The sequence below is a fragment of the Lepidochelys kempii genome, chromosome 12, assembly GCF_965140285.1.
Source record: "Lepidochelys kempii isolate rLepKem1 chromosome 12, rLepKem1.hap1, whole genome shotgun sequence".
Taxonomy (NCBI): domain Eukaryota; kingdom Metazoa; phylum Chordata; order Testudines; family Cheloniidae; genus Lepidochelys; species Lepidochelys kempii.
Genome location: NC_136391.1, coordinates 26,300,491 through 26,328,287, shown reverse-complemented (window position 1 = coordinate 26,328,287; position 27,797 = coordinate 26,300,491). Strand labels below are relative to the sequence as shown.

At 42.4% G+C, this 27,797-nt stretch overlaps 1 protein-coding gene and 1 long non-coding RNA gene across 6 annotated transcripts in view; one reads left to right on the top strand and one right to left on the bottom strand.

Moving 5' to 3' along the window:
* The window catches only part of CMTM4 (CKLF like MARVEL transmembrane domain containing 4), a 59,607-nt gene extending 48,557 nt beyond the window's left edge, over positions 1-11,050 (bottom strand). For all 3 annotated transcript variants that reach the window (XR_012154516.2, XM_073307964.2, XM_073307962.2), the window contains exon 1: positions 10,373-11,050. Coding sequence is in view for 2 of the 3 variants with exons in the window: in XM_073307964.2 (XP_073164065.1) it covers positions 10,373-10,558 (186 nt within the window). In the remaining variant the exon portion in view is untranslated. The remainder of the gene's footprint in view (positions 1-10,372) is intronic.
* Positions 10,705-24,391, top strand: LOC140896330 (uncharacterized). 3 transcript variants are annotated; one of them, XR_012154519.2, is made up of 5 exons: positions 10,705-11,233; positions 15,093-15,164; positions 16,084-16,138; positions 18,571-18,787; positions 21,570-24,391. It is a non-coding gene; the product is annotated as an uncharacterized LOC140896330 (long non-coding RNA). The 3 variants fall into 3 exon arrangements; XR_012154517.2 differs by having other exon boundaries at positions 10,705-15,164; XR_012154518.2 differs by lacking the exon at positions 18,571-18,787 and having other exon boundaries at positions 10,705-15,164.
* The last annotated feature ends 3,406 nt before the right edge of the window (positions 24,392-27,797 follow it).

Sequence of the window (27,797 nt, the reverse complement as noted above, 5' to 3'; positions counted from 1 at the left end):
GGTGCCCTGAAGAAAAAGAATCCTCTGGGACAATTTTATCTATCCATAAACTGCTTCATCTAAATCAGTTATTCTTCATCCTATGTTACAGCTTCACTCTTAGTCCTATTATGGTTGGATATACTCCAGCTTTTGTTCATCTGTATTTTACAAATATGCCTGATTCGACAAACAACATACTGCAGGCCATCATTCTACAGTCTTTATTAAGACCTATATGCTAGTTATACATGTATCTGTAAACAGGTAGAGCTAGGTTATCTACATATGCAAATATTGTAGGCACATGAAAAGAGCAAATGTTAGTGTGGTATCAATGCATACACTTAACTGGCATCATAAATACAAGTCTGTACAAACTGTACAGAATAATCTCCAAATTTATGATTCACCCTCCAGAGATAAAAGCATTTATTTAAAAAAGATGTTAACGGGAAATGGACCAATGGCAAATCACTAGAAAAGAGTGAGGGGGAATTAGATAGCAGCCTTCAACTACCTGAAGGGGGGTTCCAAAGAGGATGGAGCTAGGCTGTTCTCAGTGGTGACAGATGACAGAATAAGGAGCAATGGTCTCAAGTTGCAGTGGGGGAGGTCTACATTGGATATTAGGAAAAACTATTTCACTAGGAGGGTGGTGAAGAACTGGAATGGGTTACCTAGGGAGGTGGTGGAATCTCCATCCATACAAGTTTTTAAGGCCCAGCTTAACAAAGCCCTGGCTGGGATGATTTAGTTGGGGTTGGTCCTGCTTTGAGCAGGTGGTTGGACTAGATGACCTCTTGAGGTCTCTTCCAACCCTAATCTTCTATGATTCTACGACTATGAGTACTGAGACTTCGAAACTTAAAATGTTCATAAGTCTTTCACTTTAAAGACTTTTGCATGAAGGATTTTTTTCTAAAACATCTTACAATGCTGGGTTCTAATCCAGCAAACAAACTGTGTGATTAAGAGTTCTTAAAATGAGACCCTAGCTAAGAAAGAAACAAAGAAGGAAAGACAAGAGGCTGATGTAACCACGGGAACAAAGTTATGGTTGTGTATGCACAGTGACTGTGCATTTCCATACCGTCAAGTCTCTGCACTTCATAAATACCATCTCAACTCAAATTATCTTCATTTTTTATTCCCCCTCCCCTTAAAAAAAAGTTACTGATATGTACTCCCAGACTTATTTCAACTTGATGATATTTTTGCTTGAGAGTTTACTTAGTTTTCCAGAAGTGGAGGCTTTCATCTAAAAAGTCAAGTAGATAATATAAATATTTATATCTAGTTTAACACGGCACACACATACACTTCTATCTTCAATATTCTTGCAAGTCAAAAGGACAAAAGTTGAGTGACTTACCACTCAATAAACCTGGATACAATACTTTAAGCTTCTCCAATTTACACCCCAAGGGAACCAGCTTCACATATATAAATTAACACCGAAATTCTGGGGCCAAAATCTAACAAACATCTGAGTGGAACTTCTACAGACGTCAAGGGGAGTTCCATCTGTACTAAAAGGCAAAATTTGGTCCCATATTTTGAACACTTTATCAGACATGTGGATACTAAGCAGTAAAGGCAAAGGAAGGTTAAAAATGTTCTCTCACTTTCAGACTATATTCCAAAATCATCTTTCATTCCCAAAATTTTCCCTTCTTATTTGGAATCAACCTATTGCCACCATGAATTCTTACCTATATCCTGCCTGTGCTGAAATCCTTATGTTTGTGTCTTAATCACACTCCATCTGCAAATCTTGCTCCTAAAATCTTTCTAGATCACTATTCTAGGTCCCTTAGCTAGACAAACTCCTACTCTAAGAAGTGGAACCATATAAATTCCATATCCTCTACCCTGCTGCTCCATAGTTAATTCAGAGATTCTGAATGCAATTCAAAGATTCATTCCTGATAACTAGAGGTCTCCAAGGTCTTGGCTTCATCCAACCTCATCAAGTCCATAGCTCATTATTACTTCCCCTGGAGTCATGTGCTTGCTCATCCAGTCTCAATATTTTAATCACAGTTTGCCTCTTATCCAAGTCCTTGTTTTTGCAGAATTGTCACTATGCATCCTATTTTCTTACAGGCAGTTACATTCAAAAGTAAGTTAAATTAACACCCATAAATTAGGCGCTTGGTTCTCTAGTTTATACTTCTAAGTTTAAGTTGCATAGGCTTATGGATTTTTTAAAAAAACTCCTTATTTTTGAGAGTTGCTATCTGTACCTGAAACCATATTTCAGCCTCAGTACCATTCCATTAAAAATACTACAGTGCAACTTTGGATCTCATATTATGGGTATTTGCTGTTTCTAAATAGAGAATGATTAACATGAGATGATAAACAGAAATAATGAAAACCTATAAATTTGCAACTGGAACTGGAAGGCTTTTCAAACACATGGTTTCTATGTTTTTCTTCAGAATCTTTTAGCATTATACTTGTATGTAAAATGGAATAAAGTAGCTGTCAGAGAGATTACTGCTCTTTCACTGCAGTAATCATCACTTCAGAGTAATAATAATTTATTGTTTTTAAGTACATCCAGCATCAGCAGGTACAAGAAAAAATATAAACAGTTTGTCCATCTAGATGCGTCGTTGTTACTAACCCACCTCCTTCACTAAGGAACAAGAGTAAACATTAAACCCTATGCACCGCATTTGTACCAGAAATAACCTAACCTCCACTCATTGGTGGAGATTGCAGCATTAGAAGCAACTGCCTGCACTTGCCATATGAAAAAATTCAAAAGTGAGTCATTATCAGAATATCAAAAGAGAAAGTACAATCCTCTGTTCAGTTACAATTTAATAGCAATGGCTGCTATTATGAAGTGTCAGCAACTCCATATAGCTGAGTTTCCATTGTATGTCTAATTTTATCTCCACAAATAAAAGCCACAGTTTTACTGACCCCAAATTATTAGTTAAGACCCAACACTAAGCTAGACTTTTTTAAAGAAAACTTGTAGTGAACTGGACACAACTATGACATTAAGAGTAGACTTGTGACATTCAACTTGCTGCTATGGAGAAGAAAAAAAACGGGGGGGGGGGAAGGGAACATAAAACCTACCATAAATCTCTAATCTTTTTCCTTATAGAGATAGATCTCAAAATATAACTAAATCACTAAGAAGGCTCATCAACGAAAAATAATTTTTCCACCAGAAGTCTTACAAAGGGAACCAAGAGAGTAACTTTTCAGAATACAGTCTTACTTTAACCACACTCTTCACTATGGTAATATCCATTAATCCTAGTAGTAAATCTATTTATAGGAAAAAAATATAATAGCAACCTCAGCCAAAGAAAATAATTTCTTCAGAGACGTAGGTTTTAAAATGATCACTTAACTTAGACAGACATTTAATATACAGTAAGTTGGAGCGTATCTATCACCATATTCCAAAAACAGACAGAATATTTTACAGCCAAAGGCTGACATTTATTCTGTATTGTTGCTAGGTGGCAAGAATGTATGGCAAAGCAGAAGGAGAGACTCAATCACCCCTCTCCAAAAGCTTCTCTTTTCTAGCTGCGATCAGGAGCTTTTAAAAAAATAAAAAAAACTTGTAAAGAGTGTTATTTTGTCTTTCCTTCTCCTTGACTAACTTCTATGGTAAATATGAACGTAAAAATCTTATTGTATGTTAAAGTGGGCTCAAAACCTTAAAAAGGTTTTTTCCCCAAAGGGAAATTGTCAAAAGAATTTCAACGAAATGAAAGAGATGTGATTTATCCCAGTAGGATTACTAAATGTGTTTACAACAGAGATATTTTTTATCTGTTAAAAAAAAAGACTACTGAAATCTCACCTCAAAGAGACCATTTATAAGACTGACGTCACAAATGCAACCAATATTTAGGATAAGTGTTGAGCATATCCTATACTAAACAATAAAATATCAGCTCTAGGGAACCATTACTATTTTTACAGTGCCAAAACTGGACTAGGCACCTTACAGGTAAGGTGACACTGTCCCTGCCCAAAGAGCTTACACTCTAAATAGAGTAAAAAAGCTATACTTATGAAAATTGAAAGTAATATCTAATAACAGAAATTAAAATTAGAAGCAAAAACAAAGTAGGAATACAAGAACTGTCAACTCCAAGGGCCAACTAATCCAGTATCACATCTGCAATAGTAGAATCGGATGTTCCAGGGGAAGGTGTAAGAACCCCATAGTAGGCAAATGTGGAATAATCTTCCCCCGCATTAGACCTCATCATAATCTTTAATAATTAAAGACTGATTTAAGCCCTGATTCATGAGGTTTAATATCCATTCCGACATTTTTATTATTATGTATGACAACTCTAGACACTCTTGATCTCCATATAGTGTCCAATCTCTTATTGAATATTGCTAGTTTCTTGTCCTCAATGATTTCCTGTGACAATGAGTTCCATAATCTAATTACATGATGGTGTGAAAAAGTATTTCCTTTTATGAGTTTTGAATTTTCTACTGTCTAGTTTAATTGAATGTTCCCTTGTTCTTGTGTTATGAACCAGGGATAACAGAAGATACCAGTTTACCTTCTCTATATCATGATAAAAATAAATAAAATAATGTCCCCTCTTATTACCTTCCTTTCTAAATAGCCTTGGGCTGCATTGGTAATGATGGTAACCCCTGTAACAAATCTCTCCTACGTTGAACAACCAGCAGAATGGTTAAGATAAAGTAGATGTAACAGGAGCAAAGATGGAACGTTGTAAAAAAATTAAATCCACCTGAAGAGAAGGGCGCTCTCACTGCATCAAGGTGTGAATTACTGACTCACCTGTCTTTCGTTTAGAAATTAAAGTCATTTTTCTCCAGAGTGTAATTACTGATTTCTCAGATAGCAATTAGCTTTAGTAAATGGTAAAAAGGTTCAGGGGATACCACAAGATTATATGATGGTGTAGGAGGATTCAGGTTCTCAATACTTAGATAAAAATTCACAGTCATCAAGTCATAAGAAACGAACACCATAATGCTGCTCCGGTGGCCACATTCAGTTCCAGCACTGCAGTAAAACTACACCCACTGATATAGCTCTGATGTTGACAAAAGTGCTTCGGGGTTGAGGTAGCTTCCATCATTCAGGGAGATGGTGTTCCTACACCAATGGAAAAACTCTTCTATTGGTGTAGTCAGCATTTACACTATGGAGTTACGTTGACAGAATACACCAATGTAGCTAAACTGATGTAGTCCCCATAGTGCAAACATACCAACTACAGTATTTGGGTGATGGGAAAAGAAATTTAGGCTGCACATAAAGAAAAATGTCTTAATTGGGAGATCTGTTCAATGGTGAAATAGTCTCTAGGGAAAGTGGAAATCCCCAACTGCTTGAGAAATGTATAAGGAGACCAGAGAAAGCACTGAAAATAACCACTAAGAAACACTTCTGCAATAGTCCCCAAGGATGACTGCATGAAGTCTTAAGCCTGATAAAGAAGTATTCCACTGAAAAGTCACCAGGGAGATTTTTTTCTTCTGAATTTTAATTTCACAGAAGGAAAAACTTGTTATAAGCACATAGAATTAGACTGGCTTCTCCTTGCCTTTAACTTCAAGTTTAAACTCTTTGTCCTCCCTCAACTTCGATGGTCTCTAGAACTCAGCATCTGCCGTCCTCTTCATTCCCTCTCTGTAAGGTCACATAATTAACTGTTCCCTTCATATTTATCACTCTTTCTTCACCTTTTCTTCCTTACAGCTCTCTCTGCTTGAAATTTCCTTCCTTACACAGACCAACACCTCCAACTCACATTGTGATGTTCGGGGGGGAGGGAGGGGGAAAATGGTGTTCTCTTTGCTCTCACACTAGTGTAGAAACAAAAGAACATTAAAGATGCAATTTGGATAATATAACCATCTGTGAGAGACTTTTTGGAGGGCGGGATAGGGATTAAATCCTGTTTGTATGGAATTGTGAGAATTTAAATATGATTGAAATGAATTAGTTAAATATGACTGAAAAACCTAATTCTTAAACACTTATTTCTCTCTCTATATAAAAAAAAGTTTTTAATCTTCATCTGGCTCCTTTTTTTTTTTTACTTTTCCTCTAGTTTTACAGGTATATTAATTCATGATTAAACAGATCAATCAGAGTTAAACATCAATAAAAAATGCCAATGGTATCAAAATAAGATTTCCCGTGGTTATACACTCAATTTAGAAACTAGCAAAACTGCAATATTTCTAACCTTTTTTTTTTTGGGGGGGGGGGGGGAGGAGAGGGTCAGGGTAAGGAAAAAGTTATAAAACATGAATCACATCACCAAATCCACCATTAATACAGCAGTTTGTGGTATATGCATTGATGTATTAAATTGAAGATTTTAAGAAGTTATAAGACCTTAAAAATATTCCCTGATTTATTAACAAAAAATTAAAATATTCTACCTGCCTTAAATGTCACACTCCTGTTTCACCAATGACATTCAATTACGTAACAATATTCTGAATCGATTCAGACTTCTTTTGAGGGAAAAACAATAAAGTTCTAGAACTATGTGTACTATTTTCTTCAGTCACATTTCCTTCCCTTCCCTGTCCTGCTTTTCTTTTAACAAAAATTTACATTTGATGAGCAATCATTTCAGCAGTAATGCCAGAGTTAAAACCCATGTTTGCTCTGGGTCTCTGAGTTATTAATATGAATTAAATAAATTCTCTTTTATTTGCAAATATCCAGAAGCCAAATATGCCAGGCCATGGTAAAGCATCAATATGCTTCAGACCCATGTCAACAATCTCTGTGTGTCTTGGTAAATTCTGGCCCACTGTACATGACAAATAGACGACTATCAAAAACACACAAAGCATTTTTTTAGTTCCACTAAGGTTAGTCCACGCACACCTTTTCCTCAACAATGGACTAAATGAAGCAAAATATTTGCTAAGCAGATAAGAAACCTCTTACGTTTGTAACTTAAGTACAATGTGTTCTTCCTATTTCTTTCCTACTAGGATTTTTTTTTAAGTTCTTTTATTAAACATACTGATTATGCCTCTGGGGCTTGCTCTTTCAAACAAAATCAGAATTTAGAAACCTATTTATAGTCTTCAAATCTTCATTTAAATTTCAAATATTTAATATGACATAAAAAAAAAAGTCTATTGCAGTAACTGCAGGAAGAGCAAACAGTAGATCAGAGAAACAACAAGATTATTCCAGCATGTTAGAAAACACCACCCCCAGCACTTCTTCTTCCAATCCCTCCCCCCCCCCCCCTTCTGTAGCTAACAATTCAAAACAGGTGGATGTTGCACACTGATGACAGTTTCTTAGGGCCCAAACCAACACACACATCACTAGTCCCATTAATTCCAACGGGGGGCTACTCTCAGTGTTAAAGCTAAGCAGCGTTTCAGTGTTTACAGGGCATGGGGCTTCAGATGCTCATGGCCACCTCCTACAGAACATGATATATTTGAGGGGGAGGTGAAAAGGGAGAATATATTAAGTGTTCTTCTTTATTCAAATATTCGATCTTGTAACCTATTTGTAGAAGTATTCTAGAAGCAACATATTTTACAATCATTTAATTCAAACCTCTGATTTGAAAAATTAACACCTGCCTGACATTGAAGCAAAAATACTCTGAATATTTTAAACTAAGCCTGAAAATATAAGCTCTCTGCTGTATTACATTTTTATATTTCATATGCATACTATAATTTCTGAACCTCCTGCCAACAATGTGCCAGTATGGACTCCAAATTACACAAGTAGCCACTAAAGTGCTTCCTCTCTCAGAGAGATAAGAGAGAAAGGAAGAAGGAAAAAATACTTCAGAACAGATCTCTTCCCTGATGCACAGCTCAAACAATGACAAGAAATTGTAAAAGCAATTTCTAAATCGTTGATTAGCATCTCCAGGAAGACTGCGGAAAAAAATCTCTAAATTTAAATTTGCAATTATCAGAAACAGAACTGGCAAAATAAGTTTCACTAATGAAGTAAAGCACATGGAAAAGATGAACAGTAGAATCCCAGGCACGCGCGCGTGCGCACACACAAAAAAAATTGGAAATCACCTAGAAAATCACGAAAGAGACACCATCATCTTAATCACACTTCTGTTCAAAAATATTGAACAAACAATTGTTAATACATGAAGTTTATTATCTAAGAGAAATTAGAAAATTATTTCTCTATTTCTTCAATTTGTTTTCTTTATGCATTTGACACCACTTCAGTCAGTTAGGGCCTGAACCTGCAAGCACAAAAGTGAGTAACATGTATTCAGGCAAGCAGTGCCCATTGGAACTACTCCTGTGAATGAAGTTATTCACCTGTATGTTTGCAAGGTGCAACCTTTCATTAGTGTCCTCTGCTTGTGTGTGTCGTCCACAAACAAACAAGGAGAGAAAAACAGTTAAAAACTAAAGCGTATAAAACTACAAGAATTAGGACTTCTTACTGGTACAATTTATTGGATTTACAGTTACTTTATCCTTCCCCCCCCTTTCTTCTCCTGCTGTTTATTTTCTCTACCTGTTGAATTCTGCCAGAACAAAAGTCCCAATCCTGCAAAGATGTAGGCACATGCTTTAATTTATATGCTGCAAGTAGTCATAGAATATCAGGGTTGGAAGGGACCTCAAGGAGGTCATCTAGTCCAACCCCCTGCTCAAAGCAGGGCCAATCCCCAATTTTTGCCCCAGTTCCCTAAATGGCCCCCTCAAGGATTGAACTCACAACCCTGGGTTTAGCAGGCCAATGCTCAAACCACTGAGCTATCCCTCCCCCATGAAAGTCCCACTAAAGTCAAGGGAACTACTCATGCATGTGCTAACTTTACACAGAGTCTGTGTAGGATTGCATAGATTGTCAAGTCTGAGCAGAGCCTGTCCTTTTACTGCACATCTATACAATGTGTAGCACAATTGGTGACTGATCCTTGATTAGTCACCATCTGGTCCTGCAAATCAAATAAAAAAAACAGTTCAGCAGTGGGATTAAAGGGCAGGTGTAGGACTTAAAGGTTCTGAAATTCATTTATTCACCTGACTAGAGTTCAAGTTGTAGCGCTGCCTTAAATCAAGTAGGAGTACAACCCATATAACAGAGCAAAATTTGGGCCTTTACACAGCCAGCTGTACAACTAGTTACTCCTTCAATAATCAACGAAAGAGATACCAGGATGGTACAGGTATGCAGGTGTACAAATCCTACCTCTCTTCAGTCGTATTTAAATAAAAAATAATATTCTTCTTAAATTAAAAAATTTCAGGTTAACTCGTTACCTTCATAAATTAGACAAACACTTGCAACAACATAAAATGCTATGTACTGGCTGGTAACAAATCGGTACACATACAGTTTGTGCTGAATCCACTCTCAAGCAATTCAGGAAAGTGAAAAAATGGGATCTGAATGGCATTTAGGAAAACAGATTGTTTTAAAAATGGAGTTTGTGGCCTAAACACATTTTAATAAAACTTTCTAATATACAAGAGATGACAGCATTAATATCATCCTTCCACTTGACCTGAACCATTGTTCTTGGGGTCCCACCTCTACTATATAGAGCTCTAACACGCAAAGTGGTATGTTGTGAGTTTATACACCTTGACAACCAAAAGTACACTAACAACTGAGTATCACATGTACACATAGGTGAATCCAAGCTAGTCTGGAGTTAGTGAATACACCTATAAAACATCAAAAACACCCTCTCACACACACCTTTGATTCAGCTAGCCAGAAACAATGGGCGAATTGTTACCAGATGATGGATCTATGGGAGGCAGAAAAGGGACTCACAAACTTGCCCCTCACCTGCTGCCTCATATGTCAAAAGATCAAAAATCCCAGGTCTCTCTCAAAAATAAGACCATCAAGTAACCATTAGCAAAAGTAAAACTACCCCACACCACGAAAGGGGGGTGGAATTTCTTACCAACGCCGAAGGGATTTAGAACACCCAACACCAACTTGTTACAGGTTTCTTTGAACTTCCCAGACTAAGATGACCTAAAGGAGGGGGCAGCGCTAGTACTTATCAGCAGGGCCATGCAAGCAGAAACCTTGCGTGGAGGCAGGGCGGGATGAAGGGCAGGAAGGTTAAATTCTCACCTGAGGAATGAAGCGCTGCAGAGCTCGTCCTCCCCCTCCACCTGTGAGCCGCCTGGACTGGAGAAAGCTCGGGGCCGGGAAAGGAACAAGAAACTGACTCCTCTGACCGTAAACCCTCCCGCCCCCGACACATACACCCTGCTCGCCCCACAGCGGATGGAGGCGCCGGGGCAGTGCGGGGAGGAACAATGCCCCCGGGGGGTAAGGATCCGGAGACCACTGCCCTCCTCACGGATGCCGCGGCCCGTCCCGGCCTGCCCGAGGCGCTGTACCTACCACCTCGGTGATCTTGATCTTGCCGAAGGCGCCCCGCAGATAGTCCAGGTCGCAGCGGAGGCCGCCCAGCCCGTGGCGCTGGCTGACGGGCTCGGTGGTGGGCTGGTAGGGGCTGCTGGCCCCGGAGATCATGGAGGTGCTGGACGCCTCGCCATCGAAGCCTTCCAAGTCCTCGCCGTTCCTCATGGTGCCGCCGCCCGAGCGCTCGGAGGGCGGCGCAACGATCCCTGCCCGTCAGGTCCCGAGCCGCCGCGGGAGCCGGGCTCGCCTAGCGGAGCGCCGGCAGCATGGCAGCGCGGGGAGCTGGCGCGGGCTCCCTGCCCTTAGGCGGACGGGCGCAGGGAGAGCGGGGGCAGCATGGTGCGGCGCCCGGCCCCGCTGCTCTAGCCCCGCCAGGGGACGCCCCGAACCCCGCCTCGGGCACCGCAATCCCCTGGGACGGCGTTCAGCTCCCGGGGCGCCGCGGTCCTGGAGAGAGGAGCCGCCTCCCCGCTAGTGCCGGGGCCGGGAGGGGCGGGGGGCGCCCCAGGCCCTCGCTGGACGGAGCCTCCCCGCGCTCCCTAGGCCGGCCGGGCGCGAGCTGCCCTGCGGAGATCCCTCGTTGTCCTACGCAGGGGCAGCTCCGGCCGGAGAAGCGCTGGTTGCTGCTGCTGCTAGCGCCGCCTGCTCCTCCCCCTGCCGCTGAGCGGAAAGGGCGGAGAGAGCCCGCCCTGAGGCGCGCCGGGGCCAGGAGGCGCCTGCCCCGAGCGGGAGCGGTTACCTGAGCCGCGGGCCTGGTGGGGAACAGCCCCTGTCCAGAGAAAGGGCCGGGAGCGCGGGCACCACCGGGAGGGTCGGCCCCCTCCTCAGAAAACGGGTCAGGTATGGCCACCGCCCCGGGGAACAGCCTGCTCCCCCCACTCCCTTCCCACAGGGACCCCTGGCCCCCGAGAAAGGGCTGGGCACAGGCACCAAGCCTGGGGGAGGCCACTTAAGGACAGCGCGTAGAAAGAAGCAAAATAAATGTGGTTCCGAGTAGTCCACGTCGGTATCGTCCGGGAAGAACGATTCGTGCCACAGGTGTGGATGAAAAGGAGAGAAACCGGGGAGGCAGATGATCCTGGGGTGAAGACAAGCCCTTGCCCTTCCTTAGTGCTCCCCGCCAAATACCCCCAAGCACCTCACAGACATAAGGGCCTCAATGTCTCTAGGAGAACAGCTGGTGGGATGATCCCACTTCTACAGATGGGGCAACCAAGATATAGGATGCCCAAGGTGACCCAGGAATCACCTGGCAGAGCTGGGCAAAAAAAGCTCTAGTCACTGACTCCCACTTTGTCTTGCACCACACAGCAGGCCAGCTTTCCTCTGTATAGGAGAGCAGACTGCAAATCACACACTATTTTATAAAGTGATGTGATGTTAATATTTCAAACAAAACCTCAAAGCAATAATGGGTCACAGACTGTATCTGCAGGGGTCACATGAAGGAAGAAAGCTTTTTATACAGCTCTAGGGTGACCACAGCTGAAATACTGTGTGGTCAGTTCTAGATACTTTCTTAGTGAATAGGAATATGAAGAAGAGTAACAGGAATTAAGAAGCTGGAAGGACTTATAGAGAATTAGGACCCCAATCCTACAATGAGAACTGCGAAGAGAATGGGACTCACACACAGTATTCATTGCAGGGTTGGGGCCTAAACATTATTGTTAGTTCAGTGATGTCCTATTTTACTAAAAGGTTGTTGTTATTCTTATTTGGCTTATGCAATTTGGTCAAGCCAAGCCACAGTGTTCTTATCAATGATGTTCAAGGCACGAAGAATTCCAGGAAGCTGCCATTTGCAGTCCTCAACAATATGTCGTGGTTTGTGGCTGCCCACATAGACATAGTGGACTATCTCTAAAATGCCACCGAAATTCTGCTGCTGTACAAATTCCATGTCCGGTACGAAACTGGTTCAGAAGGCTTCATTGCCTTTGTGTAAATCAAACCTGGGCTGACATTGAGTGGGATCAAAGACAAGGTAATAATTTGTCACTTATTTTGCGAACCATGAAACTCATTTTGTGTCCTCTACCATAAATTCTTCACCCAGTAAATTTATCCCCAGCAGGCAATGTGAGGGCAGATGACCATGTGATGGATTAAACAAGTCTTTAATTAACGGAACATATGGCATATCATGCAATTTCATCATGAGCTCTGCAACACTTTCGTCTCTGCGAACACTGGGCAGAGCAATATTGCAGAGAACTGGTAACCAAGGTAGAGAAGATTTAAGTGTGCCTGAAATGATATGCATGGTGGAATTAAGTTGTAAATTGATCATCTTTGTCCGAGATGAGCGAGCCCATACTGGGCCGCAGTACTCCGCCGCTGAATAACAGAGAGCCAAGGCCTAAGCGCATAACATTTGGGTGTTGACGCCGCATGTCGGTCTGGCCAGTTTTCTGAGCAGGTTGTTGTGCATTTTGACCTTAGTCGTTGTCTTGTCTAAGAGATGAAGGGGGAGGATTATGAGATCAGTTTGCAAATATTTACGAAGGGTAAACAAGAAGGAAAAACAGGAACTATTTATGGTAGTAGATGGCAGTATAACCAAGGCGCTATCTATTCTGTGGTACGGCAGATCAGAAAACAAATCATAATGAACTGTAGATAAAAAATGGGAAAACATCTCACAGTGTTTTTTCTTTTTTCCAGACTCCCCTACTCTGTGACAAGCTAAACTTCAATTCTGCAATAGTCTGGCACAGCAAACTGGCAGTTTTACAATATCATTTAAGTTAAAAAGATTAAAGATTTAGGGTGGGATTGTCCCAAAAAAAGTGAAAAACTGGAAAATCAGTGGAAACTGAGGTCCAGATCCTTTGAAAGTACTTAACTTCCTTTGGGCAGTTTTGAAAAATCTCATCCTTCAATAAAGATTTAAAACTTCAATTTAAGTGTACATGTATTAAATACAAAAATTAGTACAAATATATGAAGTCAGTATAGTGGCCTATGTGTTGTTTTGCTACTAAATTTGACTTATTTTGTGCTGTCCCCTCCACACTTTCAATTTTCATTTTGCCATAATCTTTTGTTTGGTAATACATAATAGTGCAATAAATTTCAGTTGGCTATTACAACCATTTGGGAGGAGACTTTTGGCATCCCGGGCGGGATTAGAGGCAATTAAGTTGTGTGGGATAACCAGATTTGTTGGATATTTTACTGCTGATCAGCAGTGATATTTAACAAGGTTGAAAATTTTCTCAGTTTTCTTTAGGTTTCAAAGTTGATCCATTGAGATTACAGGGCAGTTTAAACCTCTTAGAACTACAGTTACAGAATGTCTGTAAACTAAAGAAGACACCACTGCATTAGTTTGTACTCTGAACATTTTCAGCAATATCTTCTGTGAGGGCTAGAAATATTTTTAAGTGAAATTTTAAAGTGGGAAACGCAGTTCAAAGGCAAGGGGTAGATTTCACAGCCACAAAAATCACTGTCTATGTATGGACCTAGGAGAGAGAACACTCGGAGACACATTCCATTTTTTCTATAATGTACACAAAAATTCTGTCATATCCAAGGAGAGAGATGCAACATAATCTGCCAAATAAATGTATATAAATGCAGCTGCAGACATTTTCTAAAATCTTATATATTCAGAGAGTGTGTGCACATTGATAGTACTGTCAGAGTGACTGAACTGAGAATTCAAATGTGGAGGGGCTAAAACCCTTACATGGCCTCTCCTATGCAAAATATATATTTGCAATTGATACCATCAGGTATATTCCAAAAGCAAATATTTGCTCTTCTGATATATCTTTATTATCCAGAGATTTGAGTTTTCATTGGCAGTTAGTGATGTTTTAGCAGTAGCCAGAGAAGGCTGGGCAATCCCCCTTCTAATTCCCCACTTTCACTTTTAACACCTGCACAGCAAAGTTCTTGTTTTTTTTCGTGAAAAGAGATAATGAGTGTACACCGGATGTGTGATCCATAGAAGGCTTGATTTCTAGAAAGCAGGCAAACTCATTTAGGTATCCATCCCATGCAGAGGAAGGGGCAAGAAAGTATGTATTGAGGAGAGAGGGAATGATCCTACAACTCATTCAGAGTCCACTACAGAAATATGAACATGGGCAGGAAATAACACAACAAAATAGCCATAATTAATAATAAGAAACCCGGTAGAAACTAGGAAACCGCACTAATATACTACAGTAACCAGAGTAGACAACTAGCAATATTAATACTGTTACTCAAAAGAGTCTGTTTTCTCCAATGTCTGCAAAGGAACAATAATCAAATACAGAACTTAAAATTATCCTAGAAGTTACCTCTTTCTAGCCATCCTTTCCTTACCCTTCCCATCTCTCACTCGTTCTCTGCCTTCTCACCATTTTTTCTCATTCACATTTCTAAACAGTGTATACTCTTATATTTATTAGTCGTTTCAGGATTTCACCTTCTGTAGGACTCTCTCCCTTCACCACCATCTGTCAGCTGTCTTCTTCCCTTGACCCACTTGGATTTCCACACTTAGGATTTCCTTCTTTGCCACCTTTGTTCCTTCCCCTGTCCCCCAGGATTTTCCCCCCACTCCACCCTGGGATTCTCCCCTCCCCTCTTTTGGATTCCCCTTTATCCTCTCTTTCCCTCACTCCCATGGGATTCTCTCCACCATCCCCTCCACTACTTTCCTGGAATTTTCTTCTCCCCTTTTGTCACTCCTTACAAGGCCCCAAGAAGCAGGACCACAGTGATAGAAGAAGAGAGATGGCAAGAGGCTGGGGACCCTCCAAGGCAACAGGTAAGTCTGTCTTACTCTTCATGCCTTACTCTCCTTCACTGCAGGGTTAGCAATGTGAGGAGGAAGAGACTGATGCTGACAGGCCAGTGGGGGTTGCAATATGGTTCCTCTGCACTCTACGGTGGTGCTGGAAGTGGCTTGAAAAACAGCTTTTCTGCCTCCTCCCAAATGCTGGATAAACTGGGGGGCAACAGGACCACAGGAATAAATGCAGAGCTGTCCTACAAGACTGTTAGATCATAGAATTGTCTCACAAAGGAAATAAGAACATAAGAATGGCCCTATTGGGTCAGACCAAAGGTCCATCTAGCCCAGTATCCTGTCTTCCGACAGTGGACAGTACCAAGTGCCCCAGAGGGAATGAACAGAACAGGTAATCATCAAGTGATCCATGCCCTGTCACTTATTTTCATCTTCTGGCAAACAGAGGCTAGGGATGCCATTCCTTCCCATCCTGGCTAATACTCATTGATGGACCTATCAATAGTGGGATTCCCATTGCCTGGGACATACATGCCAAGCATGGCAATGTGCTAGTTAAAATCCTGCACTGGCAGGGGCTGGACATGATGGACTAATAGGTCTTTTCCAGCTCTAATTTCAATATTTCTATGAGTCCACAGGGAGATCCAAATAGATCTCACAAAGCTCCTTTGCTTGCGGGAAACATCAGAGCTAAGTGGTTGCCGCTGCATGGTAGCTTCATTCTGAATTCTGTTTAACATAAATAGGTTCCACAGCTGCTCCTGAAGCACTGCGGCTTTCACAGCTCAAAGGGACATTGTTAATGCCACATTTATAATTTGTTAAGGAGTGTGTGGAGTGGAATATTTACAAAATTGCCATGAACAGAATGGTTTAAAGCAAAACATTTACAAAATCAATTAACATTATTTTGAATGATCCCTTGTCATTTCAGTCAGGACATAATAGCATGCTGCAGGAGAACCCGCCGCCCGCTGCTGTTGGGGAATGTGAGTAAAACACAAGTGGGAGGCCACAGCCTTCCTGTGTGGCATTGGACCAGTCACTTAACTCCTCCATACTATCGCTCTGTGAAATGGGGAGCAGGGGGATAGGGAAACTTCATAGTTATAGAGCATTTTGAGAGCTGTGGATGAAAGCACTGAAGTGCTCAGTATTATTTATGATCAAAAGTGAGCAAACATAGGGAGAAGAAAGCATGGTTAATATTCTTTCCATTCTGGTAATCTCTGGTTATTTCTAACAGTGGTGAGGAATGTTTCCTAACAAGCTATGTTGACAGTGTCCTTCTAACCCATGGTTTAACAGACTGGGCACCAGCATGCACACCAAACCCTGCTTGGTACCACGATCAGTACAGTACAGTGTGCTTCTTGGATTGCCGTAGAGGGCATGGAGTCAATACTGAGCCATACTGGGGGGGATTCCTTGGCATTCTTATGGAAAGGTGGGTGAGCTGGCTTCCCTGGACCAACTTGGCAGGTTTTGCCGACATTTAACAAAGGAATCCTTGCCTGACACAGAAATTTTGCTATATAGTGTTTGAAGACGCATACATATGTATTAAATGTATAAAATACATTTCATATATTGATCCAGGGTAAAGTTTATTGCGTTCATCCAAAGCAGATTTTGTTACTTTAAGATAACTTTTTAAAAGAAGATTGTGACCTCTTTGGGGCAGAGTCTGATTTCAGTGTGTGTGTTACATACATAAAGGAGCTAGCACAGTGAGACTCTGATCTATCACTGGGGCTTCTAGACACTACCACAAATACTAAATAAATACAAATACAAATACTAAATAAATAATAATAAGACCACTGCATCTTTCCAGGATGATTTCACATCCGGATGGAATTTAGCAATACCTTAGTAGGAAACAAATAATAATGCGGGAGAGGGGAAAGAGGGACGGAATTTGATGCATGGATCTACAACCAATGGATAAGACTGAAAAACTGAAGGGCAGTTATCGTTCCAGGAGAATAAAAGTTATAAAGGAGAGAATGCTGAGATCAGGCACCGACCCTGGTCAAAGATTCATATGAGCACAGAATAGATAATCCAGCCTTGGACAGAATTAACTGTTACCTATCAGAAAGTATCTCCAGTACTATGGCTATAGCTTAAAGCCAATCAATAATCCAGTCACAAAGAGCAGAGGGAAGAGAATCCATAACTGTATGTTCCGTACCCTTATAACTGAACAAAATAGCTCTTGTGTACCAGCTGTTCATATATAAGATTTACAGCCTTTGGTAAACATGTGGACAACTTCAGATTAATAGAAACCTATATAAAAATGAAGCAAATATTAAATATATTGAACATCACAATAATTACATTAATTACGTTTTTAACATTTTCAGAGCTAAAATATTTGATTCAGTTATAATTAAATACAAATGTCAACCTAAAAACTAATTTTAAAAGTTGTATTTTTTGGTGTTAATGCATTTGAAATATTTTAATGATTACATATAAAATGCTGTAGATGTGAATAGTGCTTATTTCAGAGAAAATGAAATTTGATTTCTGAAGCAGTTAGAACCCAATTCAAACAGGAAAGTAGCATCCATGTAAGTACTTGAAAAGAGCTGAGAGTTTCTTTAAGAAAACATGCTAGTATTTCCACATGACCTACTGAAGGGAAGGAGCACTGGTATGCTGCCAAATTCCAAGAGAGCTGAGCAGTGATTAGAGTTTAACTTCAGCATAGGAGAGAAATGTTTTCCTTTGATATCCCAACTCTAAAAAATTCCACAGCCCTCTCACTTCTCAAGTTCAAAAACATCCAGTAAATACCAGTAAAGGAATTTCACTTGGGAGAAACTTCCAGTGTATTTCAATTTCTTAATTCAGCAAAACTTCCAATAATTTTTCACGCCATGCAGACACATAGCATGCCAATTTATGTGTGTGTGTGTAATTCTGTAGCCCTGAGCAGCATGGGAGCCCGGCTGATTTTTTTGCTAAATCAGATTTAGAGATTACTACAGTATAGTGGTAAGGACAAAGGCCCCCATCCTGCTCTCACTGAAAGTTTTGGCACTGACCTTCCATGGAAGCAGAACTGAACCATGGATGGAGGCTGGTGCAGCAATCCAGGATTAACTTGCAGGGGAAGAGTGCAGCTCACAGCTCTAGCTCAGTCTCAATTTGCTAGGGCTGTGGAAGTAGCAGACAGAACCCCCAGGGTGGGGGCAATGCTGTGTGTCACTTGGTGCTGATCCCTCTGGCCAATTCAGGAGCAGTTTTGATGGACCTTGTAGAGAAAGAACTGAGTTCAGTCCTCAGCTAAAGGGCTAGGCAGGTTGACGAGGGCAGGGGAAAGAAAGTACTGTGGGGGAAAAGAAGGATCCAATGAGGATCCTTGAAAGGCTCAGACATGGTTGAAAATTAAATGCTCTTTTCTTAGACCTACAGGTCTGCCTAACTTACCTTGGATATGTACTGAACAGCTTTCCAAGGATATAGAATAACAGACGGCGTTCACCAGTGTCTGACAGGCTCTTTGGCCAGATAGCCTCATCAGAGGTTGCACATGTGACTTGTGCCTGAAGGTTCTGCCAAATATAGGCCTTAAAGGAAAACTGCATTTAATTAGTTCATCCCACCTTTTACAAGTTCACATGGTAAGCAGACCTGTTCTCAGTGCATAAATAAGTGAGGGGCTCAGCTGCAAAACATGAATCTGGATTTAGATGTAGATTCCTTACCCAAACAAATGAAAAGGCCTGAGAGGTTTGATTCTCTCTATGAAAATGCTATTGGTCAGTTACAATAATCATTGTTTTACACATTTGTATTGATTTCAATATTTTACAACGCACTCATGTTAGAGTATAAAGAGAGGCTACTGACTAGGAAAGACAAAGGCAAACATCCCCAATGGAGTTGCCATAAAGTCACATACAAAAATTATTCTCAATGGGTCAAAAAGTTCAATAGATGTTCTACTCACAAGACAAAAACATTTAATTTTAGGAATAAATCCCAGGATCTTCAAATAAATTCAGGAATAATACGTTGTGCAAGTGCAGATCCCCTAATAGAGAGAGCTAGTCAATCCTATTCATTGTCATACTCTATACGCTGAATCAGCTATAACCCCTCTACCTGTATAATTTGAAAAGAGCTCTTCACCTTTGTTTCAGCCCGTCTGAGCTGAGTAAAGGGCCAGAGCAGCCTAAAGGGGACCTAAAATCCCTCTGTGCAGCTGGGGGCGGAGTTCCCCAGTGCAGGCACTGGGGGAGAAAAGCTGCCCTCCAGGACCCCCTCACAAGCCCTGGCGTGTATGGAGTATGCTGGGGAGGGGGGCTGTAGTACCAGTACAGCAGAGATTTCAGGCCGTGCTTTGGCTCAAAGGGCACATGGGATGCTGCTGTAACATAGCCAGTCCCCTAGAGCTGTCTAAATTATGCCAGGGGCCTCTGCAACTCCCAGAACTGCCCAGGGTCAGGAAGGCCCATGAGTGGCTTCAAGCCACCATAGGCCCCTCCCGTTCCGGGCTGCAAGCTCTGTGCTGCACCTGTTAAAGCAGGGGTGGGAAAACCTTTTGGCCTGAGGGCCACATCTGGGTATGGAAATTGTATGGCGGGCCATGAATGCTCATGAAATTGGGGTGCGGAAGGTGGTGAGGGCACCAGCTAGGGGTGTGGGCTCTGGGGTAGGGCCAGAAATGAGGGGTTCAGGGTGTGGCAGGGGGCTCCAGGCTGGGGCAGAGGGTTAAGGTTGAGGGGGTGAGGGCTCCAGCTGGGGGTACAGGCTCTGGGGTGGGGCTAGGGATGAGGGGTTTGGGGTGCAGGAGGATGCTCCAGGCTGGGACTGAGGGGTTTGGAGGGCAGGAAGGGAATCAGGGCTGGGGCGCAGGAGGTCAGGGGTGCAGGCTCTGGGCATCGCTTACCTCAAGCAGCTCCCGGAAGCAGCGGCATGTTCCCCCTCCGGCTCCTACCCGGAGGCGCAGCACTGGCCAGGTGGCTCTGCACACTACCCCATCCACAGGTGCCGCCCCTGCAGCTCCCATTGGCCGTGGTTCCTGGCCAATTGGAGCTGTAGGGGTGGTGCTTGGGGTGGCAGCACCATGCGGAGCTCCCTGGCTGCCCCTATGTGTAGGAGCTGTAGGGTGGACATGCTGCTGCTTCCAGGAGCCACGCGGTGCCATGCCACGCATGGAGCGGGGCAAGCTCCTGACCCCATTCTCTGGCTGGAGCGCCGGAGCGGGTCAAGTGGGAGTCTGAGGGCCGGATTAAAATGTCTGATGGGCTGGACGCGGCCTGTGGGCCATAGTTTGCCCACCCGTGTTAAAGGAACAGCAAAGAATCTCACCTATGTGTTTTAAGTAATGGTAGAAGATTCAGAGCTTTTGGGGATGCCTTTTTATCCTTTATCAGTAACTGTCCAGAAGTTCCAATATCTTTTGAGCACATCTAGCTGCCTCCCCTTCAAAAAAAAAAGCAGCACCACAATTAGTTAATTGGATTAGTTAGGACCTGATTCTGCAAAGATTTACAGATATGCCTAATTTTATACACTGTTAGCACTGGAACTAGTCACAGTGTGTAAATCTTTGCAGGATCAGGGCTTTCTTTTGTATAGAGCTTGGCAAAGCAGGGCAAAGGGAGAGAAATCTACTACAAAAGAGTTACATTTGAAAGTGTTTCAATAGAGTTCAATGGGTCTGACACTTCCCCACTGACACTGTCATTCATTATCACCCTGAAAAGGTATAATAAATATTTGAAACAGATATAGCTCCTTTCATCTCCAAGGACTGCAAAGCACTTGCAAACTATACACACTGTTATTCACACGCCTCTGGGGTGAAGGCAGCAGACAAGTGAACAGCTACACAACCGTGAGGGGAAAAGACAAAGACAGTTGAGGAAAAAATTCCTACTCTTATGAAAAGTGCCATGGGTCCTTTAATGGTGCTGGAGAGCAGGCAAGACCTTGGGTTAGAATGTTTCCTCTGAAAGAGTCCAACAAAATAAAGTGTGTCGAAAAAATAAGTATATTCAATAGCTTTCTAAAAGTGGGTTGGGAAAGGCTGCAATGCTTAGTTTATTCCTGACAACCAGTGCCTCTTACCTTGGGAAAATATGTACCATTGGGTAGAGAAAAAAGGTAGTTTTCCTTGAACAGTCACATGAAAACACAGGCAGGAAGGGCAAGGTCAGAAAGCAGTATGAGTGCAGTCATGCTCTCCATGTGATGTGTAGTATTTTTATAGTGAGAGAATGAACAAAGTATATAGGATACAACCAAGCTTTTGGAATAAAAGTTCTTTGGCGGGGGGGGGGGAGTTGAAGGGAGGAAGCAAAATTATGTAAACCATTTTATAAGCTGTCAGAGTTTTAAAGGCTCCATAGCAGGTTTGAAGAAGGATGAGATTTACTACATTCTTTCTTTCCATAGACAAAAGGGGCCCGTGAAAATGATTGACTGCAACTGTTTTGTAAGAGGTTGGTGTTATGTAACAAATCCAATTCGTTCAGTGCTCAGATGGAGAAATGCAAATATTTGTTTATTTTTAATGGGACTGCTGTTAACTTCAACATCATTCTTCTGTCTCAATGTATTTTAGCTACTATTGTTACAAATGACACCTAGGATTACCGTAACTGAAACAGACTAGAGAAAAAATATTTCCTTGTTTTTTCTGTGTGTTTAATTTCTACATTTGACAGTAATTTTTGTACAGTTTGGCTGTTTCCCCGGTATAGTAATTTCTGTTGTTTATGTGAGTCTTTCACACAGCAATGGGGAGAGGGGAACATTTAAACAAATAGGAAAATAGCAGCAAAACTGGCTGAGAGAGACTGAGGCAGGTGTAGGACCTGAAATCTAGTCAAATTAAAAATGAAAATAAAAGTAGTTTAAAGTTAGCAGAAACCTTTAAATGTGTGTGCACTGTATTAGTTTGCCATTCAAATTCAGAGATGGTTTGAGGAGGGCTGGTAGCCTTTTGCTTCCACCCCCAATAAGTGGCATTTGCATTGTTGCCAAGAGAGCGCTCCTGCTGACAATGCGCTGTTCACACTGGCACTTGTCTCAGCAAAACTTGTGTCTTTCGGGGTGGGGTTGGGGTTAACACCTCTGAAAGACAAAAGTTTTGTCGTTCAATTGCCAGTAGACCTCCTCCCTATCTACTGCCTTCCGGGGTGTGTGGATTACTCAGACTGCCAGGAAAATCCCTCCTGTCTGCTTGTCTCTTTCTCTGCATGTGGGCATAGCAGGAGCCTGCTCTCGCACTCCAGCCAACCATCAGAAAGTGGAGTGTCTTCAGTGTGTTGTGAGTACATAGCCATCATTTGAAGAAAGTGAATCAGTAATTAGGAACCAGGGCAAATCCTATGTTCTTCAAATGTGTAAATAGCTGGTTGCTTGCTTTGTATGCCTCCCTCCCTCCATCACTGTGATGCTTACCTCACTCTCCCTGCCTCCATGATTATCTCCATCCTTCCCTTCAGGGATTTCTAGTTTTCCTTTCTTTTCCTCCTCCATTGTCCTATTAACTCACCCCCTTCTATCACTTCCCCTCACTCCACATAAAAAAGCCTCTGCTTTTGGGGGTGCTATGGATCTAACAAACTGAGTGCCAGTCACCCTGAACCCTTTGCTTGTATGTTCTATCCCTTTCCCAAAGAGTTTACAATCTCATGCCACACTCCTGTGAACATTTATGCAACTGCATATCTTTATACCGACATAAGTAATTTTACTGAGTTAATGGGATCGCACACAGGGATGTTTCTAAGACCAGCCATACTGGGTCAAATCCATAGTCCATCTAGCCCAGTATCTTGTCTCTGGGAGTGGCCCGCGCCAGAGCTTCAGGGGGTGCCTACAGAACAGGGCAAGTTGGAAAGTTCCAGAAGTCTTCCCCTCCCAGCTTCTGGCAGCCAGAGCTTTAGGGTCACCTCCAAGCATGGGGTTACGTCCTACGTTCCCTGTAAGTTGCGTGGCCACGCAGCAGCTCTCAAGGGCAGTGCAGGCGCCCCTCCTTCGGCCCAGCCCAGGCCCACCGGAGCTGCCGGGGACAGGAGCCCCTCCTTTGGCCCGGCCCAGGCCCACCGGAGCAGTTGCAGCCGGGGAGAGGCGCCTGTCACCCAGCCCTGAGCTGCTGCGGTGAGAGAGAGGGCTGGGGGAGTCCTCTGTTCCCACTGCAGCCTGCATCCCACACCTCTCATCCACGGCCCCACACCAGAGCCTGCACCCCAATCCTCTGCCCCAGCCCTGAGCCCCCTTCACACCCCAAGCCCCTCATCCCTGGCAACACCCCAGATCCTTCACCGCTAGCCGGAGCCCTCACCCCCTGCACCCAACCGTCCTGCACCCTAAACCCCTCATCCCCAGCCCCACACCCCCAGCCAGAACCCTGGCCCCCCACACCCCAGCCCTCTGGCCTACCCTGAGACCCCTCCTGCACCCCAATCCCCTTATCCCCAGCCCCACCCCAGAGCCTTCACCCCTAGCAGGAGTTCTCACCCTCTGCACCAGCCCTGAGTCCCCTCATGCCCCTCCCCAAACCCTGCACTCCCAGCCAGAGCCCTCATCCTCATTGATAGATAAGTTCATGACAGAGAGTCTAAGGGTATGTCTACACTACTCAGCTTTTATAGAACCCAAACCACCAAAAAAGAAAATCAACCTTCGCTGGTGGCATCTGACACAGATGATGAAAATGAACATGTGTCGGTCGGCACTGCTTTGGATTGTTGTGGCAGAACCCATCATCAACATGGATGCATGTCCCCTGGAATGGTGGTTGAAGCATAAAGGCACATACAAACCTTTAGTGCATCTGGCATGTAAATATCTTGCGACGCCTGCTACAACAGTGCCATGAGAACTCCTGTTCTCACTTTCAGGTGACATTGTAAACAAGAAGTGGGCAGCATTGTCTCCTGCAAATGTAAACAAACTTGTTTGTCTGAGCGATTGGCTGAACAAGAAGTAGGACTGAGTGGACTTGTGGGCTCTATAATTTTACACTGTTTTATTTTTGAATGCAGTTTTTCTGTACATAATTCTACATTTGTAAGTTCAACTTTCATGATAAAGAGATTGCACTACAGGACTTGTATTAGGTGAATTGAAATATACTATATTTTTTTACAGTGCAAATACTTGTAATAAAAAATAAATACAAAGTGAGCACTGTACACTTTGTATTCTGTGTTGTAATTGAAAATCAATGTATCTGAAAACATAGACAACATCCAAAAATATTTAAATAAATGGTATTCTATTATTATTTAGCAGTGCGATTAATCATGCAATTAATTTTTTAATCACTTGACAGCCCTAAAATATAGGAACTACAGCAATGTATTAAGCTGTGTTAAGTTTGGTTACACCATGTTCTGAGTGCCTCCCCTCTAGATTTCATAGATTCATAGATTCATAGATATTTAGGTCAGAAGGGACCATTATGATCATCTAGTCTGACCTCCTGCACAATGCAGGCCACAGAACTTCACCCACCACTCCTAAAAAAGACCTCACACCTATATCTGTGCTATTGAAGTCCTCAAATTGTAGTTTGAAGACCTCAAGGAGCAGAGAATCCTCCAGCAAGTGACCCATGCCCCATGCTACAGAGGAAGGCGAAAAACCTCCAGGGCCTTCCAATCTGCCCTGGAGGAAAATTCCTTCCCGACCCCAAATATGGCGATCAGCTAAACCCTGAGCATATGGGCAAGATTCATCAGCCAGATACTACAGAAAATTCTTTCCCGGGTAACTTGGATCTTACCCCATCTAAAAACCCATCACAGGCCATTGGGCCTATTTACCATGAATATTTAATTACCAAAACCATGTTATCCCATCATACCATCTCCTCCATAAACTTATCGAGTTTAATCTTAAAGCAAGATAGATCTTTTGCCCCCACTACTTCCCTCGGAAGGCTATTCCAAAACTTCACTCCTCTGATGGTTAGAAACCTTCGTCTAATTTCTAATCTAAATTTCCTAGTGGCCAGTTTATATCCATTTGTTCTTGTGTCCACATTGGTACTGAGTTTAAATAATTCCTCTCCCTCTCTGGTATTTATCCCTCTGATATATTTATAGAGAGCAATCATATCTCCCCTCAACCTTCTTTTAGTTAGGCTAAACAAGCCAAGCTCCCTGAGTCTCCTTTCATAAGACAAGTTTTCCATTCCTCGGATCATCCTAGTAGCCCTTCTCTGTACCTGTTCCAGTTTGAATTCATCCTTCTTAAACATGGGAGACCAGAACTGCACACAGTATTCCAGGTGAGGTCTCACCAGTGCCTTATATAACGGTACTAAAACCTCCTTATCCCTACTGGAAATACCTCTCCTGATGCATCCCAAGACGACATTAGCTTTTTTCACAGCCATATTTCATTATGTGACCCTTCTTCCCTGCTGTCTTTTAGACTGTAAGCAATTTAGGTCAATGGCTATCTGCATTATATTCTTGCATCATATTCAGTGCCAAACATTTCTATGCTACAAGGTTCTTTTTAGAATGTCAAATTTTCTATCAAATAAAATTATATAAAGGATAATATAAATCTGATGTTTGCCCCTCAATATACAATCTGTCAGTTTTTAAAAGTGCATATTTAAGGGTGGATAATAAATCTGGTAAGCTTTACACTTTAGATATCATTGCAATTTCCCTTCAACAAATACTCATTTCTCATATTAAACAGGTTATATTCAAGAATGAGTTAAAGCTGCTAAAATAAGTAAAACTAAAAGCAAAAGTCAGAGCCAGCCTTATGCACATGCAAAGCTAGCAGCTGCTGGGAGTTTCAAGTCCCGTGTATGATATGCAGAGATCTCCTGCAGCAGGAGGAGGCAGCTCCTCACTGCTTCTATACTCTTGGCTGTATAGTAGCCCAAGTTTAATGATGGGCTTGAGCAACACTGTCAGGTAGCCAGCTCACAGAGCTGATTCTCCTCCTGTACAGCTAATATTGACTGCAATAATGTTTTGACTGCCAAACCCCACGTTCGCTGATGAATGCCTTATTCGTTCTAAAAAAAAATATGAACTGAAACCTTAATCTGAATGTAATTTTTCGTTGTCTTTTGGGGTCTGTCAAAGTGTTTCTTCATTAATTTGATGGTTATTTAAAATTTTGCCTATTTCCAGCTACATTCTCTAGCAAACAATGTTATTCCCTGGAGACGTTTTTCCTATGATCACCAAGAAAAAAAATCAGTAAGTGAACATGAATAATTAGAGTAAACATTTATTAAGATTTTTAATGTATTAGATGGAGGACGTAAAAACATTTAAGTTTGGCTTTGTCTGGATGAGAATACAGGAGTTAAAACAGACAGGAGTCTGGAGTAGTGTTCAGTAGTAGTTACTGCTCCTGTGTATGAACTGAAGAGAGACACTGGATTTATGGCTTATTACAACAATCTGTAACCTGCTTAGCCCATCCCCCTAGCTTTTTTTCTCTTTTCTTTTCCCCATCTGACTGGAGGGGTGTTTACGGACCATTTCACCTTTGAAATGTGTTAACTGCTTATGCTAAGCAATCTGTTCCACCTTCCATTAGCTGTGACACTGAGTACACTTCCCAGACCTAAAGAGCTGTCTAAGCTCAAAAGGTTGTTTCTCTCACCAACAGAAGTTGGTCCAATAAAGATATTTCCTCACCCACCTTGTCTCTTCAGTGAAGACACTCCTGCTGTTTGCCAGGCTGAGACATTTCTCTTTCAAACTGTGGTTAGCATGGGAAAAACTGCTTCTTTATACCCAGAGTATGATACTGATCAACAGCAGCAGGGTAACAGGCACGATATGGGCATTCTTCCTTTTTTGCCAGTGTTTTCACGCTCCTTTTGAAAACTGTCACTTCAGTGATGCTGCAGCTGGAAATGGAAAACTCTTCTAGTTGCCTATAGTACAAAGTTCTGTGCACAAGAATGAACATACTGGGTAATTCTCTTATTGCTAATAAACAGTTCATGTTCTTTCTAAATTTCATTGTATTGGTTTCGCCCATTTCTTTTCAAGGTTTGCTGTGCTACATTCTTTACTGTACATTAATGAATAAAATTAAAAGTGAGACATGCTTAAGTTTATCCTATATAATCAATAACTCATATTATTGCTGCACAGGGCTTCAGAAGGATTGAATTCAGCAAAAACTATTGTAGAAACCCACCAATCTTGGCGTGGAAGGCAGCTATTTTAATGGGAAAATGACCAAGGAAATCTAACATATGTTGGAATAGTCAGAATTTTGGTGAGTGACAAATAATGGAACAGGTGTCTAAGGTATAAAAGCCAGTTTTCTTAGAGATACTGAATTCTTGGTTATTTCTAGAAGTGTTTCCCAAACTTGGGACGCCGCTTGTGCGGGGAAAGCCCCTGGTGGGCTAGGCCAGTTTGTTTACCTGCCGCGTCTGCAGGTTCGGCCGATCGCGGTTCCCAGTGGCGGCGGTTCGCTGTGTCCGGCCAATGGGGGATGCAGAAACTGGTGCGGGCCGAGGGATGTGCTGGCCGCTGCTTCCCACAGCCCCCATTGGCCGGGCACAGCGAACTGCAGCTGGTGGGAGCCACGATCAGCCGAACCTGTGGACACAGCAGGTAAACCAACCAGCCTGGCCCGCCAGGGGCTTTCCCTGCACAAATGGCGTCCCAA